Genomic DNA, 18,588 nt, shown 5'->3' with positions numbered 1-18,588 from the left:
CTTCTCCTTATTTTGATATTATATCTCCTGGTTCTAGTCTCCCCAAACAAGGGAAACATCTTGGGCTGGATTCTCCGATCCCCACGCCGAAATCACATTTGGCGATGGGACAGAGAATCCCCGATTACGGCGAAATAGGGGCGGCGCAGCTTTTGCGATGCTCTACCCCTGAAAAACTGAGTACTCGCAGAGTACACCACGTGCCATATCCACGGCCACTGTACATTGGCTAAGGCGCGCCCCGTGATGCTACGTCCGCTGCCAGCCGAGTTCCTGACGGTGTGGGACACGTGTGGTCTCACCCATCGGGAACTCAGTGTGGCAGCTGCGGACTCAGCCCAGCGGTGCCAGACGGGGGTGGGCAGGGGTGGGGTGGTCCAGAGGCACAAGCTGGCCGAAGTGGGGGGTGGGAGAATATTTTGCAAGCCGGGTCCGTGAGCAGCATCTGCTATGATGCACCCTGTGGCCGCTGCAGGCCGTCGCCGTGTGCATGCGTGGCCACAGACTCGATAATTCTCCACACCATTTCGGCAGCTAGAGCTGGGTTTTCTACGCTACCTCCCTGCTAACCCCCAGCAAAACGGGGAATTGGTGACCGTTTTGCGCCAGCTTTCCTTGCTTAAGACGGCACCATTTTTACGCCGGCGTGGGGACTTCGTATCCAGAACGGAGAATCCAGCCTCTTATCTGCACCTAGCCTGTTTATTATTTTTAAGTATTTTGTAGGTTTCAATGAGATCACCTGTCATTCTTTAAAAATCTAGAGTATACAGGCCCAGGTTCCCCAATCTCTTATCATAAGACAGTCCCACCATCCTGGAAACATGTTTGGTGAACCTTTGCTGCACTCCCTCTATGGCAACAATATCCTTCCAGAGAGGACGAAAACTGCACGGAGCACTCCAGGCGCAGTCTAACCAAGCTCCTATACAATTGAAGCAAGCTTCACCACTCTTGTACTCAAACTCTCTTACGGTAAAGGCCAACATACCATTGGCCTTCCTAATAGCCTGTTGCAACTGCATGTTAGCTTTCAGTGACTTATTGACAAGGACACCTAGGTCCCTTTGTACATCTACACTTCCTAATCTTGTACCATTTAATAAATGCGTGTGTTCCTCCTATCAAAATGGACAACTTAACATTTTTCCACATTATATTCCAATACTAAGTCTGTCCAAATCTTCTTGGAAGCCCCTTTTGCATCTTCTTCAACACACATTCCAATCTAGCTTTGCAACATCTGCAAACTTGGAAATATTACATTTATCTTTCAGAAAAAAAAGAATAATCTGTATAACCCCACAATAGACAAACATGCAATTTTTCACATCATAGGGACTTCACCTGTTATTTTATTAGAAAAAGAAAATATACCATCACAAAAACAGTCGAGTGGTATGCTTGGACTATTGAGATAGCAAGCTTAGCCTCCTCATGTTATATCATTTTACACACTTTCTATACAGAAGCCGTTGCAGTATGGTTGTAAGAAGCTAGGGGGGGGGGGGGGGGGGGGGGCGGTGAAACAAAGGAGAGTTAACTAGTTAATTTGTATTGTCAAAATAGGAGCTTCAAGTCTTAATAAGCACAGCCAGAATGGAGGCTGCCATTTGTTCTGGCTAAAACTTCAGTTTCCACTCAAGATAATGGACTCATAGAATGGTTATTGCAGAGGTCATTCAACCTGCTGTGTCTATGCTGGCCCTCCAATGGAGTAATTCATCTGGTGCCACTTCCTTTTCTCCCGTAGCGTTGCAATTTTTCCTCTTCAGATGATAATCTAATTCCCCATTAAACCTTTTTGACTACACTGTCACCATTCTCAGGCAGTGCATTCCTGATTATAAAATAAATTTATAGTACCCAATTCATTTTTCCAATTGGGCAATTTAACACGGCCAATCCATGAAACATCCATCTACCCTGCACATCTTTGGGTTGTGGAGGCGAAACCCATGCAAACATGGCGAGAATGTGCAAACTCCACATGGACAGTGACCCAGGGTCGGGTTCAAACCTGGGACCTTGGCGCCGTGAGGCAGCAGTGCTAGCCACTGCACCACTCCGTGCATTCCTGATCCAACCAGTCACTGAATGGAAAAAGTTTTCCCCATGTTATTCCTGCTTCTTTTGCCAATTACCTTAAATCTGTGCCCTCGGGTTCTAGATCGTTCCACCAATGGGAACATCTTTGTCCTGTCTACTTTTTACAGATCCCTCTTGGTTTTGAATACCTCTATCAAATCTTCTTTCAACTTCCTCTGCCCCATGGAGTACTTCCACCGTACAAATGTACTAATTAGGTGTAGGCCGTTCAGCTCTTCAAGCCTGCTCTGTCACCAATAAAATCATGGCTAATCTGATTGTGGCCTCAACTCCATATTTCACCTACCCCCCCCCCCCCCCCCCCAATAACCTTTAACTCCCTTGCTAGTCAAAGATCTATCTACCTGCGGCTTAAAAATATGCAATTTCTCCACCTCCAGGAATGTTTTAAAGACTCACGACCCTCACAAAATGTTTCTCATCTCAGTCTTAAATGGGAAAGTCCTTGGGCTGGATTCTCTGCCCTGCGGCGCCACATTTCTGTTTTACCTCACTAGCGGGATACGCCGTTACGCTGGCTAGTCAATGGGGTTTCCCATTGTGAGGCAGACCCACGCCGTCGGGAAACCCCCAGGCTGCTGGCAAAAGGGAGCATCCCGCCAGCAGAGAATCCACCCCCCTACTTTCAAACTGTACCCCTTACTTCTAGTCTCTCCCATAAGGGGAAACATCCTTACAGCTTCCACTCTGTCAAGTCTCCTCAGAGTTTTAGATCTTACAATAAAATCACAACTCATTCTTCAAAACTGCCAAGGGTACAGACCCAGCCTGTCCTTCTTTCCTCATTAGATAACTGGGACAAGGGCAGTGTGGGGTGTCAGCCAAGTGAGTGAACTTCTCAAATCTTTGTACTTAACCAATGTTCCTAAACCTTGAAACCATTCTCATGAATATTTTCTGAACTATTGCTAATTCCTTCACTGCCTTCATCTTAGGTTTAGCAGCACATCCAAACTTTTGTACTCTATGCCCTTAATGCTAAAGCCCACAATGCCGTATGCTTTATTAACCACTCTCTCAACCTGTCCTGCCAACCTCGATTTTATACATAAAGAAAAACACACATGTATGTCTCTCTGCTCCTGCACTCCCTTTAACCGCCTCGGATCAGATGTTAAATGAAGGCAGTGCCTTGACTACTTTAAATGCATGCCTGCTCCCTGACCTGGGCTTAAAAAAAACAATGCATAATTGGAAGAAGAGCAGGAGAGTTTCCCCAACGTCCAAGCCATAATTTATCCCTCAACCAACATCACTAAAAATAAATTATCTGGTCATGATCTTGTTGCACTTTATGGGACCTTGTTTTGGGAAAAATAATTTCCATGTTTTCTACATCACAACAATGACCAAACATCAAAAGTACAAGCGTTTCATTGGTTGTGAAGTCCTGAAGACATGAATGGCTCTTTGAAATTTTTTTATAAGCTCAAGAGATGAGGAACTGAGCCGATGATTGGAAACTGTAAACTGATTAATATGAAACTGTGGAGTGACAACCAGGAAGGTCTTTCATTTAATTGTTGGTCTGTACGAAGTGAGATGGTCATGAAAATACCCAAGCTCAGATTGACCCCTTTATCCAAGGACACCACCATTCCTGTTCCTAATGGCTTCCCGGTTTGGGTCGTTGCCTGTGCGGAGTCTGCGCGTTCTCCTGTGTCTGCATGGGTTTCATCCGGGTGCTCCGGTTTCCTCCCACAAGTCCCGAACGACGTGCTGTTAGACAAATTGGATATTCTGAATTCTCCCTCGATGTCCAAACAGGCGCCGGTGTGTGGCGACTAGCTTTTCACAGTATCTTCATTGCAGTGTTAATATAAGCCTACTTGTGACACTAAAAGATTATTAGAATTGTATCCTAGGTCATTAACATACATCAGGAAGAGCAGAGGTCGTAACACCAATCCCTGGGGAACTTCACTATAATCCTTCCTCCAGTGTGGAAAAGAACTTCGCCAATATTCTTGGAGTGACAGGAACAATTACATATCCATGTTGCTGCTGTCCCTTTTATTTCAGTCTGCTGGGCAGCACTTCATCAACTGCCTTTTGGAAATCCCCATACATCACATCAACAATATTACACTCATCAACTCTCTCCATTACCTCAAAAAATTCAAGCAAGTTATTTATGCATGCTTTTCCCTCAATAAATTTATGCTGGCTTTTCTTAATTAAGCGGCATGAACCCAACTGAGTTAATTTTGACCCAAATTGTTTCCAAAAGATTTCCCACCACTGAGGTAATCTGATTGGCCTATTGATGATGGGTTTATCTTTATATCTTCCTTTGAAGGGTGTAATATTTGCAATTCTTCAAATTCTGTGGCACCATCACCAAGTTTAAGGAAGATTGGAAAAGTGCCTCTGCAATTTCCACTTCACTTCCTTCAGCATCCTTGGATGCATGCCATTCTTTCCTAGTGCCTCATCAACTTTTAAATACAGATAGCCTATCCAATACTTCATCAATTTTAAACCAAAATGTCTGAACTTTTCTTTTACCATGAATGGATAGCATCTGCTTCCTTGGTAAGGACAGATACAAAGTATTCATTGAATACCTCAGTCTTACCCCTGCCTGCATGCATGAACTCCCTTTTGGCCACTCACGGCTTCCCTCGTAACACCCTTACTATTTACATGCCTAACAAAGACTTTGGAGTCCCCTTTTAAGTTAGCTGCCAGTATTTTCTCATAATTGAGAAACAGGCCAAGAGTAACATCTACTTCACTTCTCTTAGGCACTTTTTCTGCTTGATCCTAATCTCCAACTCTTCTGCAATCAAGGGAGTTCTGGAGTCGCCTGTCCTCCCTTCCCCCTTGACTCTGTACTCGAATGATCTCTTCTGTAAAAACAGCCCATTATTAATTTGCAATTTTACCTGCTAATCTTTGATTCTGGGCCAGATCCATTTTTACCCCATTGAAGTTGACTTTCCTCGTTAATTCTTAAAAATTTTTTTTAGAGTGCCCAATTCATATTTGTTTTCCAATTAAGGGGCAATGTAACGTGGCTAATCCACCTATCCTGCACATCTGGAAAATCTCAGCAAGTCTGGCAGCATCTGTAGGGAGAGAAAAGAGCTAACGTTTCGAGTTCGATGACTCTTTGTCAAAGCTAACAGACAGAGAGAGTGGGAAATATTTATACCGTGGAGTGAGAATGAAAGATGAGTCTTTCGAAAGATGTGATGTTCCGGTTAGGCACACTACAGCCTTCCAGCCTAACAGTCTCTGTCTATTAGCTTTGACAAAGAGTCATCAGACTCGAAATGTTAGCTCTTTTCTCTCCCTACAGATGCTGCCAGACTTGCTGAGATTTTCCAGCATTTTGCCTTTCGTTTCAGATTCCAGCATCCGCAGTAATGTGCTTTTATCCTGCACATCTGTTGAGTTGTGAGGGCGAGATCCACGCAGACACGAATGTGCAAACTCCACACAGACGATGACCCAGGGCCGAGATCGAACTTGGGTCCTCAGCGCCATGAGGCAGCAGTGCTAACCACTGCACCACTTCCTCGTTAGTTCTTACTCTGGATTGCTCCCTGTTCTTTCCACAATGATCACTGTCCCCAAAACTTTTCCCCTACTGACATGATCCATTTGGCCCAACTCATTCCCAACAATCAATTCCAACAGTGCCTTACTTTTGAATTGCTTAAAGTCTTCCTCAATCTATGCAGCAGACTTAATGACTATTGCTCCAAAGGCCTCCACTTACCACTTCTCTTTTACATGCACTCAGCTGTTAGAAATGCTAAAATCAACTTTTTATCTGCCAGCCAAATCCTCGTTAGGCTGGATATGTCCTGAAGGGCATAGAACTCTAGTTTATCTCCATGACATACAGCCGTCTCAAACCAGTTTCCCCTACTCTCTCCACCTTCACTTCCTTCTCTATTCCTATCATCCTGCTTTTCACCTCCCTGTTCCAACCAGTTCATCTTTTCAATTAGACATCTTTTGCACCTTTGATCCCGTCCTCTCAAATTTTTTCTGCCCAAGTTTTATCAACATTGTAATGGCTTCCTTTGCTCAGGTACTCTTCCTCGCTCATTTTAGAACTAGTATCACAAGGGAACTTTATCCAACTACCACCCATCTCTGTTACCAATGTACTCATGGTATGGGCACAGATGACAAATTCTGAGATTACACTACACCTTTCCGAAGAGAGAGAATAACACTCTCCAGTTCCTCTCTTCTGTTGCTCGGCTCGAGGGGCCCCTTCTCTAGTTTCACTTCTATGTGCAAGACAGTGAATACAAAAATAATTAATTTTCCTGCCCTTGTAGTCATCCCTGGATCTGCCCTTTTTTCCTGCTTTATATACACACTGCCCCTTAGTGTGTTAATTTCAATAGACATGACAAGAATATCCAACCTGCTACTTTCTTCAACCTCCTATTGCCAGCAGACCTGACATTAAGCTGTGAATAACTGAAATTGGCCTCTTAACTTTTTCTTTACTTATTTTTTGAAATATGGGCAACACTGACAATGCAGTATTTATTGTCCATCACTGGTTCATCTCAAAAGCCAGCGTGGAACTGGAGTTACATGCCAGCCAGGCCAAGAGATGACATGAAGCATGTTATTGAACCAGCTTGGTTTCTATGACAACCTGCAAAGAAACATGGTAAATTTCCTGGTGATATTTGGCTTCATTCTTCCTGATGCTTAAAGCTCCCACCTCACCCTTCTGGCCCCAAGCTCTGGTTGAATTAGGCCATGCAAAAACATCACACCCTGTTCAAATCAATAGTTTCAAACCCCACATTTAATCCATAAAAGAGCATGTGTCTTAAAGCAAATTACTGTGAATGCTGGAAATCTGATATTTCATTTCATTAAAAAATTGGAAATGTTTAGTAGATCTAACACCATTTGTGGAAAGACCATTAACATTTTAGGTTGATGATCTTTTGACAGAATTGGACCAGGTTTGAGATGTCGCAACTTTTGAATAAAATAGTCAGGATGGGTGTAAGATCTGCAATGGGCAAGAGTGATTAAATAACAAAAAGGGATAAATGGTAGAATGCAAAAGGGTGGGGAGAGTTGTGGCAAGGATAATGAGATTAGTTAGGCAATACAAGATGGGAGTAGAGTTGTTTTCAATGGTATCAAAACCATTACCAGTACCTACTGCATTAAAAAAAGGAAGTGCTTATGGACTGAAATTGTTAAACTCCATGTCGAGTCCAGAAAGTTGCAAAATATCCAATCAAAATATTATTCCGTCGATATTATTTGCTACATAAAGCAATTACTCAATCTGCATTTGTTCTCCCCAATGCAGAAGACTGTATTGTGAGCAACAAATACAGTTGGCCAATTTGAAAGCAAAAATAAATTGTTGTTTAATCTGGAAAGTGATTTTGGGGCCCTGGGTGGAAGGGAGGTGGTGAAAAGGCTGGTGTTGCATCTCCTATGCTTGCATGGAGTGCTGCACATAATGGAAGAGTAGACCTGATGTTACAGCTGGTAGTCCCTTCAGAATTCCAAAAAGAGAGATGAAGATGTGCTGGCATCATGCTAACAATCTGTTGCATATGGAGCCTGGATGGCAAGGGCAAGGGGACCTCTATCTCTGGGAGGAAGGGGGAAAAGCTGAATACATAAGTGGTGGAGTGCACATGGTTGAGGGTCCTATGAATTAATCCTGGTGGATGCCTTCATATTGAAAGCACTAGGTGGCATCATCAGAACAAGTGTGTGGAGAACCATAACGAGATAGTGCGCTTACAGAAAGTGAATGGAATAAATGTAATCAAAGGTAGCTGTAGGAGTCAGTGGACTTTAACGGATAATGGTTGAGTCAATCTCCAGGGAAGTTAAGAAATCAGCTTTATAAAAGGGGCGGAAATTAGATATTTTTGCAGGTTGTCATAAAAACCCAGCTGGTTCAATTTTCCAATTTGGGGTGAACGCAGGGGACAGCACCACACAATCACCAATGTGTGGGAAAAGGAAGAAAGGAGAGTGACCCGAGTAGGACTAGAACAAAGAATGCCCAGGTATCCCATGAAAAGGAACCATGTGTTCTCATAGACACCTTTTATTTGGAGTAAAGGAGAAGCTATTGAATGTAAGAATAAGTTCAGCCATGTGGAGAAGGATGATGCTTGATACAGACTGGTTGGGCTTCGGTCAAGAAAGAATCACAAGGCCAACATGCCCATCTTTGTGTGGTGTAAGTGAGCTGGATGCCTTTGCTGAAAAGTAATGGTTTAGACCAGGACAGTAGAAATGTTATTTCACAGTGCACTCACTCCCATGGCTCTGGACATCTCCTTGGCTGCATTTGTCCAACATGTTCCTACTTCTATAAATTACAATTTATCCAAGACTAAGCTATGTTTATCCTTCCCTGCCAACACCCCATCCATTACCATGTCTCTCCCCCCACCCCCCTCCCCACAAAAGGTCTGATTCATGTGCATTACCACTTGCTCTGGCTCAGCAAAGGTGGTGGAATCTTTAGCATTTTCTATAGAATTTCGTCCAAAAACCATTTCATTTCGCTCAACTTAAAACCCATCTTTGCAATAAACTGTGCAGTCATCTCTCCTTCCTACCTTCCACCAAAGCTTGGCAGCTGCTTTATTTTTCTTTCTGTAATGCTTCGGGATGATTTTTTAAAAAACTTTAAAAGCACGATGGGTGGCACGGTTGCACAAGTGGTTAGCACTGCTGCTTCACAGCTCCAGGGTCCCAGGTTCGATTCCCGGCTTGGGTCACTGTCTATGTTGAACCTGCACGTTCTCCGTGTCTGCGTGGGTTTCCACCGGGTGCTCCAGTTTCCTCCCACAAGTCCTGAAAGACGTGCGGTTAGGTGAATTGGATATTCTGAATTCTGTACCCGAACAGCACCGGAATGTTGTGACTGGGGGCTTTTCACAGTAACCTCATGGCAGTGTTAATGTAAGCCTACTTGTGACAATTAAGATTATTATAAAAAATTATTTAAAAACATTGTTGTGACACCAGTGGCGGATTAACTCATTCTGGGTTACAGCCATGACCTGGGAAGCATAAACTGAACTCCACCCGAGAGGAACTTTGGACTCTAACTTCCTCTCAACCTAGAGCTCAATCCCCATTAAACTGTTTCTCAAAGCTAACTTGGCACAGAACCGTGGACATCAAGATGCTTCTCACCATTCTATGAGGTTCTATTATAAGATTGACATCACTTGGGATTGCAGCTCACAAAACAATTTAACAGAGGTAAGCAATTGTGAATGCTTTCCTGGATGTCAGTAACCCACGTAATTACCCACAGTATACATATTCCATAACATTGAGTGGGAAAAGGAGGACTGAATGTTTTTGGAAATTAACTTAATCTGGTAGAGTACAATATTAATGCATGTTAATCCCTCCTATTATGACAATACATTTAAATACATTGGTTAGATAAACTTCAGATTACATTCTAGTTAAGTATTGTTTTCTTATAGTCCATGTAAAAAAATCTCAAGCTTTACTTTTAACATTGGATCTGCTGCTAAAGTACAATTTATTGAAATGACATACAAATATATGAAGGGCATAAAACTATAACTATAAGATGGATAAGGGTAAGTCATGTAGGGTGTGACAAAAAAATCCCTCCAAAGGAAAATCTCCCACATTTTTTCAAAGTAGTATTATCCAAGTCACATGGAGCATATTATAATTAAAATAATAATTACATCCAAAGTTATCTTTTGTATAAACTGTTAAAATTACAGTTGATCTATTCCTGAGTTTTGCTGTCAGCATTGAAACCTACTTCACACAGGTTTGGTTTTAAAAATTAAAAAACAACGGTCAAAATTTAATAGATCTTACCAGATTCAACAGCTTGGATTGCAAGAATTTAGTACTGACGCACAAAATACAAATGCATTTTACTTTTTACATGACACTGGAACTGGTATTTGTCAGACCATTATTTCAATTTAGGTATAATTTTATTGTTTTAAGCCAAGTAACACTTCGAGGAAACAAGAACAGCAGCAATTTCTATTATTTTCTCTGGTAGCTCACTTGTGTATGTATTCATATACAACCATATATTTTGCAGTTCAGCTTCACATTGTTTAACCAGTCAGATGCAAGTAATCACAGCTCCGTCTGAATGCACAGTGTAAATAAAAATTAAGTGTGATTCATTTCACAATGATTGCTTTATAAATTGGTTCATCTTGAATACTTCTGAAGAATTGCAACCGACACCTTGGGATTTTTGCCCAGGTTGCGTTATAATAATTTACTACTGATCACTGTTTTTAAATGTATATGACTGCCAGCAAGCCAAATTTTATAATAGAATTAAAGAAACTAACTTGAGATTTGAGAAATTTAAGTTTAATTTGTATTCATTATTAGGGCTAAGGTTGGTCCAGAAAATATGGGGTGGAGGGTGTTGGAAAGAGCAAAAGAGTACTTTATATTGGAATATTGAGTGCCAGTGTGTTGAGCAGTGAGCTCATCAGTTCATACATGCTGTAAATTGTGGAATCATCAATGTACAGTTGGTTTTGCTGCCTTCTGATACATTGACCAGTTATAGTGAGAATTTGGACTAACGACCAAACTATCACTAAAATAGGATTCTACTTTAGCCTCTCTAAAGCTTATCGCCACTCTTTGGAGGTTTAAGCCATTCAGCTGTTTTAATATCCATAACGGGTATATTTATATTCAAATACAATATTTTGATAATTTTTTCTCACAGTAGTTCTTTACTAGTGATTAAACTATACTTTTGAACATGTATTTAATTCATAAAATGCTACAGTCAAGACATTTTATTAAATACACAAAAGGCAGACTATATTGCAAATCTACATTATAGGTTAAATCCTGTGAAAGAATTAACCACTTTGACTTGATCAAAATCAACTGCACATTAAAAAGGAAGACTTAGACAGGAAATTAGACAGGAAGGGACTATGAATTGTTTGTGGCCTATCCTACTGTTTATTTAATGCAAATTACAGTACCAGGTAATCTATTCGGAACCGAGTCACACAGAACGAATTGTATTTACAGGGATAAACATCAAGCATACTTCACAAAAATTTATATTAAAATGAAATAAAAATTCAGTCACAAACAGAAGCATTCAAGTAATAATGTTAAACAGGTCTTTTTTTTGTTTTTTTGCTTTTTTAAAACCAAGACAGTTCACAAGTGATGCAATGGTTGTATATTATCCACAGTCCTTTTTGACAAGAGAGGTGGTCACGCTTTTGTATACAGGCTGTGTGAAGCATAGCAAAACATCTCTAATGCGGATTATACAGGCAAGCAGGTAGTCACACAAGTAAATTACCACGTTTAACCCTTTGTGTACCAATTGCAAATTGCAACATAAAAACAAGGATGTAGGCAATGACTTCAACATATCCCCTTAGACAGTTTCAAAGATTTGGTTGATCTTTGTAGCAAAATCTTAACCATTCATTTCAATTCTGGAAATCAAATTGGGTAGACAGCAATTGGAGACACTCCCAGATCACCCACCCTCCTCCCAAAAAAACAGTTCAAACCAGGAGAAGTTTGGATCAAAGTTATGCTACTTTCACTAAACCGTGTCACTGTGAGGCCACTTGCTACAGCTCACACCTACTTTGTACTCCTGGTATAATGACATTATTTGGACCTTCTCAGGACCAGGAAACTGGAAGAGGAATGGCACCAAATAGCACTTTCATTAAAAAAACAAATCAAAGCACTGAAACTTCATTACAGCCACTGCAGTACAAATAGACTGGGCTTGAATTCAATTCTAGCTGGCTAGCAACATGCTAGTGGATGGCTCTCTTTTGATTTACTGCTAAATCAATAGCTACATTTCTGAATCTCAGTCTCGGTAAACTGACAATATCGTAGCTGCTCATCTTTTCCTCCCTTCCCTCAAGGAATATGGAGGGTGCTGCGATTCAGTGTTTTGGATATTTATACAAATGGTGTAATAAAGACCACCCCAACCAAACTCATTTCACATCGCTAATTAACTCATTCACTACCCGCTGCCACTATTATTATTACTGCAGTCCACATCTTGATTAATCCCCTTTAGAATGTTCAAGATCAGGGGGCTGAAGTGACAATTTTAGTGAATAAGCCTTTCTTTTGTAACAATAAAACACACAAAAATGAGGAATATTTATTGTGTATACTAAAAAATAAAAGCCTAAAGTACATACTACCTGTTTGAATATTAATTTCCATATTGTAATAAAAATATTTTTGTGATGTCCACTATTAAAGAATAGCTTACACCAAAAAAAACTGTACAAACCAATTCTAGATGGTTCTTTTACAACTTGGGAATCTTTTAAGTTGTCCACAGAGCTTGAAATTCCATGTGTATACCTGCCAATCTAGGATGTAATTTCAATACCCGGGTCTGCTCCATCATTTCTCGATTGGAGATACCCAGCAATATCTACTGGCAAGAATCAGCTTAACACTGCAATTTCTGCCCAAACTGGACTAGCCTAATTTAACATATGTCCAAAATGTTTCTCCCCCACAGACTTTTGTAGCTCAAACTGGTAGAATGTTTAAGAGCAGGCCATTAAATGTGCTGCCTACTGTATCAGATTTTTAACAATACAACCGTAAGCCACCTCTTCTTGATTTTCCCCTATAGGGAACATTTTTATTGAACTTGGAGGCGCAAAAAAATGTTCCCTTTGATCAGACTCTCCCCCCCCCCCCCCCCCTCCTTCCCATACACAAACCCTCAAAAGTGAAAGGCGAGCACTGCACTAGTCTAACCAAATTCTGACTAAATCAGTCTTTCATTAAAGAAATGGTAACTGAGGTCTGTGGCTGGCTCAGAGCAGCAGGGGCCTACATGCTGGTCAAAATGGTACTAATCAGAAAAATGTGAGGGAACATAATTTGAAAGGTTTTTGAAAACAAAAAGCAAAAAACATAAGATTTTAGATTTAATTTCCAAATATTTCATTCTCCCATTGTTTTCAATGGCATGGTAATGCAGGACCTCAAAAAATAAAGCGGACTAAAGTTCATCAGCCTGTGGCATTGGATTTCGGGAAAATACATGGGCAACTGTTACGCTGAGTTCTGATAAGGACAGGCTATTAAACTTCCAAAGATTAAATAAAAGACAAAGTGATAGTGTACACTCCATTACAGGAATCAGACTACACGTGCAGACTGATTCAACTTTACTTGGAAATTCACTCACTGCTGGTACACTGCAGATGCCAGTGCATATCCTGTTGCTTATAATGAATATGTACTGCAGCAGAGGTGCATTAAGGATGAGCAAACCATTCAGATTAAACCTGCCCTTTATTCCATTTTTGTCCAATGCCCACTTCCCCAATGCAGTATTTAGTGGCATTTCCTCATTATATATCATTTTATACATCTAGCTTATGTGGATGCAAAAAAAATGACAAAAATATCACCAGTGTGGTATTTTAGCAAAAATAGTGCCAAGTCTGTTACAAAAACAGAAAGCAAAAAAAGGGTCAAAAGTTCAATGGACAATATGAACGTGCTCCTTTAAAGGCACTAATCAAATCCTAACAGTTCTCTCATCCTTAGTACAAATTCACATGAAAGTTTCGAAGCTGCAAATTAAAGCTGCACTTCAGATAGGAAGCCATGTAATGGGACACTCCAGTGTTAACTCGGTGCACACACGATAAAAGCATTTGGTAAAACAAAAGTAATTAAAATCAAGATTTGCATTATAAAATGTCAAATAATTATATCATTTGTACATTAAAAATTTTAAGTCATCAGTTCATGCAGCACTAGTAGCAACTCTGCCAGGTTTACTTTCATTCCTAGTTTCATGTCCTACAGTAAATTTTTGGAGAGTAAAACAGAGTTGGCATAGCACATAAGTGTTCAAATAGTTGGTTATACATGTACATAACATACTAAAATTTGTATTGTAGCTTTCTTTCAAATCAACTCTGCCAAAACAACTGGAAACAATTATTTTCTGTAGAATACTCCAGCCTCAAACCTCAAATTGTCAACCTGCTGAGAGCCCAAACATTTTAAATAACAAAATATGCAACTTTTGAAGCGTTCAACAATTCTGTACAACTGTTTTGTTCCAACTGCAGTGTGAATTTGATATAGCAATAAAAATAAAAATTCTCTATAGGACAGATGTCAACTTAAAAAGGTACATAAAGGGTTAAATATGAAAGAAATAGCAAATATACTTCAGTGAGGGACATCAATTTTAAAAAAAATTCAAACATTGGAAGCAAAGGCACTCCAAACTATATACTATACAGCGCTAATTCCTTATTGTTACATTGTAGCCGCACCTATAGTACAGAATTGAAACTATATGGCTTTATAAGCTCTCCTACAATTAACGAAATTTGCCCTGAATGTTTGTTGCTCTCATCAGTTCCCAGGTCCACATACTTTATGTACAAAACAAAAATTATTAAAAACAGGGAGTTGGGGGAAGGGGTGGAAAAAAAGCGGAGAAAATTGAGGAAGTTTGAAATAATTGGGATAATTTTTACACTCCTTCAAGAACTCAAGATTGTATTTCAGTTGGTGTAGCTCAGAAATCTACTGGGACCTGTGGATATATGGTGTACATTTAACTTGGGGTGTATGTGCTACATTGCTTCTGTGATATCTTGCTTTAAATAAATGGGACCAGTACAGAGTTGCACTGGGCCACAAAAAAAATCTTTAGCCCTGAAGAGTCAAATAATCAAGTGACAAAAAAGTTCTGCAAATATTAGACTTCACTTCGATGCAGGGAATTTATGATGACTGTGGAGTCTCTGGTCTTTCTTGCAGTGGTTGCTTCAGTGGATCTGTACCCTTGTCCATATGTTGCTGGTACAAGTCCAGTACTGATAAAACCTAATGCCTATAACTAATACAACTACCTCCTTACTCAGATTCTTAAGAAAGGATCCGATGGCAATGCTTCATGCCAAATCCAAGCCCTGCACTACACCAGAGTGAAATACACCTCAGACTTTTCAGTTTTTGGATTGGGGAGGGGAGATTTGAACACTATGGCAGATTTCAATAAAAGATTGTCAAGGGAGGAGTATAACATTGCTCCACATTCCTTTGCAATCCCTCTTCAGTGAGTAAATGATTGGTTTGTATTTATTTTGTGTATGTTTTTGAAACAAGATTAAATAAAATGAACACTAATGATGATTTTCATAGTTGACCAGCATTTTTGCAGCTGACTGGAAATTTGAGCCAGGGCCATCTCATCCTCAGGTTGAGTTGGATGCAGAGGCTGAAGCCGCATTGGTAGACTGTCCACGGTCCACAGCAGCATTGGTATCTAGGAGAGAAAAGATATTTTAAATTACATTAAAAAAAAGGAACATTCTTCAAATGCTACTCACTATTTTGATAGAAAACACTAGCAAGTGCAACACTATAGACACCAATACAGGAATCTGCGTAATAGTATCACAGCTTCCCATTAAGATCAGATTGAAAGAATCTTTTTGCATTACATAAAAGTAACTGTAGAACAATTTCCTAAACAAATCAGTCTTCAGCCTCCCTCAGCAGCCATCTGAATTCTGAATATAGAACTTGTTAGAAGGTTACAAGATCTAATAGCTACTAATTTTGACAACTCAAAAAATCTAGGAAAGTAAATTCTAAATAAAGACAAAAATGCTGGGCTAACTCAGCAGCATCTGTGGAGAGAGCTAATGGGGTGAATTCTGCACTGGCGGGATTCTCTGTTTCGCTGGGAACCCCCCCCCCCCCCAATCCTGCGGGTTTCCCAGCGGCATGGGGGGGGGGGGCTACAATGGGGAAACCCATTGGCCAGCGGCAGGATCAGAAAATCCTGCTGCTGGCACAGCGCAATGCCGAGAAACACACACTGGGGAGGCGGACAATTCACCCCATCGTTTGAGCTAAATATGACACTGATCCTACCAGAATGGGTGAATTTCCAACATCCGCAGTATTTTCCTTTAATTGCAATTTTAAATGAGATTGGAAAACTAACAGTAGTTTGAAACACAAACAAATACATGCGAGATAGCTAAAAAAATATGGACTGCTCGGAGATGCTGAGCAGAGGAAAATAACTGCTATGGGGATAAAATACTGTAGTGTCAATAATTATTTAAAAAATAAAATAAAGCATGGAACATAGATTCTAATTTCATTAGACACAAAGGGCACAATTTAATGAAAAAGAGTCCCGTTTTGGGCACACAAAGCGGGATGTTTCTTGGCGCCCGCAGTGTAGAGAACAACCCTGGTATTAAACGGGACTCTGTTCTTTTCTTGGGCCTCGACAGTGCAGGAAGAGATCGGGGTGCCATTTTTAAATGCCATCCCGATCTTTGCGCATCCCCCCCACATCATAAGGGTAGGGCACACCCGGCCCGATCCCTGGTAGTGTTAACCTGGCACTCGGGCACCGTGGCATACACAATTGAGTGGCGCTGTGTTTTTGGATGATAATGCCATGGGGTAAAATGCAAATAATAAAGGGGGCCAGGGATAGATCCTTGGGGATTACAAGAGGTAATGGTGCAGGGTCTGGATGAAAAGACATTTGAGGTGATTCTCTTACTATAATTAGATAACTAAGAATGGAAACAACAAGTGCAATCCTACCCAGCTAGACAACAGTGGAGGCATTGAAGGAGGATGGTGTGATTAACTGCATCAAAGGTTTCAGACAGGTTGGGAACGATATAGGGGGATAGTGTACATTTGTTACAGTCACATAGGATGCTGATAACCATCATTTTGCTACTATGGCTGGCACTGAAACCTGGAGACAGCGGAAGGGCTTGCTATAATCAAGGTTAGCTTGGAGAATATGGAGTGTTTTCCCTGGAGCAAAGTGAACTGAGGGGAAGTGTAAAAGATTGTAACAAGTTTAGATGGGGTAGGCAAAAACGAGCAGTCACAGCTGCTGATGGTAGAAAGGATAGGGAACACAGATTCAAAATTTTGGGCAAAAGATGCAGGAAGGAATACGAGGAACAACATTTTCACATAATGAGCGATAAAGGCCTGGAACTCTCTGCCTACAAGGGAGTTGGAAACATAAATGATTTATGATTTCAAAAGGAAGCTGGCTGGGCAATGAGGGAAATAGACTATCGGGGGCTATGGGGAGGCAAAGGGAATGAAACTGACTGGGTTACACTGCAAAGGACCAGTATGGAGACTTCATAGGTTCAGTACCTTTCTTCTGTGTTGCAAGGGGCTGGTTTAGCACTGTGGGCTAAACAGCTGTCTTGTAATGCAGAACAATGCCAGCAGCGCGGGTTCAATTCCCATACCAGCCTCCCCGAACAGGCGCCGTAATGTGGCGACTAGGGGCTTTTTACAGTAACTTCATTGAAGCCTACTTGTGACAATATGTAATTATTATTATATATTATTATATTATAATGACTCCAAAGCAGCAACAAAATGAAGGGGCCAATTAAGGAAGAAAGGAAATATGTGCGTGGAGGCAAATGGCAAGACTGAGGTACTGAGTGAGTACTTTGCATCTCTCTTCACAGAAGAGGAAGAAGTTAATGTCGCACTGTAAGGGAAATGGAGGTATCAGATAAGATAAAAATAGAAAGGAGCTACTAAGCACATTGGAATCACTCAGTCCAGATCGAAGGCAACCTTGGTTGTTAAGGGAAGTCAAGATGGAGAAACAAAGCTCTGACCACCACCTTCCACTCCTCCTTGCATATGAAAGCAGTTCCAGAGAACCGGCAGATTACAAAGGAAAGCCAATCAGTTTAATCTCATTGATGGAAAGGCTACTGGAGACTATTATCAAAAACAAATTAATTCTTATTTGGAGAAGGAGTTAAGAAGGAAAAACCAGCATGGATTTGTTCAAAGGCAAGTGGTGTCTGATTAACCCGATCGAGTTCTTCGATGAAGTAACAGAGGGTTACTGAACAGCACAGTATACTTTCAAAAGATATTTGATAAATTAAATGCAACAGCATCATTTAGGAAATAGAAGCAGGTGGTATTAAAAATACAGCAATAACTAGGTACAAAATTAGTTAAGGAATAGGAGCAAAGAACAATGACCAAATGTTTCTGTGACTGGAGAAAGCTACAAGCAGGATGTCCCTGGGGTCAGTATTAGGACCAGCGATTTTTGGTTATACACAAAATGAATTGGACTTGGATATGGAAAGTATAATTTTGATAATATAGATACTACAAAGCCCTAGAACATATTAGGTGAGGATGCTAGTAGCAGGCTGCAGAGAACGTACAAAGATTGGTGAAATGGACAGACACAGACATAGAAGATCCAATTTAATGCAGGTAAGTGTGAAGAGATGCCCTTCGGAGGATGAAGTTAATTTGAAGGGGTTCCTCGGAGATTTGTTTTGTTCGGGGCATATATTCACAAATATTTGAAGGTGTCAGGGCAATATGGCAATCAATAAATCATATAGGATAATTGATGTAAAATGGAGG

General features: G+C 40.6%; 1 protein-coding gene across 2 annotated transcripts in view; it reads right to left on the bottom strand.

The window, feature by feature from the left end:
- Nucleotides 1-9,905: 9,905 nt before the first annotated feature.
- Nucleotides 9,906-18,588, bottom strand: part of gsk3ba (glycogen synthase kinase 3 beta, genome duplicate a) — a 175,538-nt gene continuing 166,855 nt past the window's right edge. For both annotated transcript variants that reach the window (XM_038801907.1, XM_038801908.1), the window contains one exon: nt 9,906-15,442. In XM_038801907.1, the coding sequence (XP_038657835.1) occupies nt 15,372-15,442 (71 nt within the window). In that variant the 3' untranslated portion in view covers nt 9,906-15,371. The remainder of the gene's footprint in view (nt 15,443-18,588) is intronic.

This window comes from Scyliorhinus canicula, chromosome 7 (assembly GCF_902713615.1).
Source record: "Scyliorhinus canicula chromosome 7, sScyCan1.1, whole genome shotgun sequence".
Lineage (NCBI taxonomy): Eukaryota > Metazoa > Chordata > Chondrichthyes > Carcharhiniformes > Scyliorhinidae > Scyliorhinus > Scyliorhinus canicula.
Note: the sequence above shows the minus strand (reverse complement) of the source record. Positions and strands in the feature narration are given on the sequence as shown.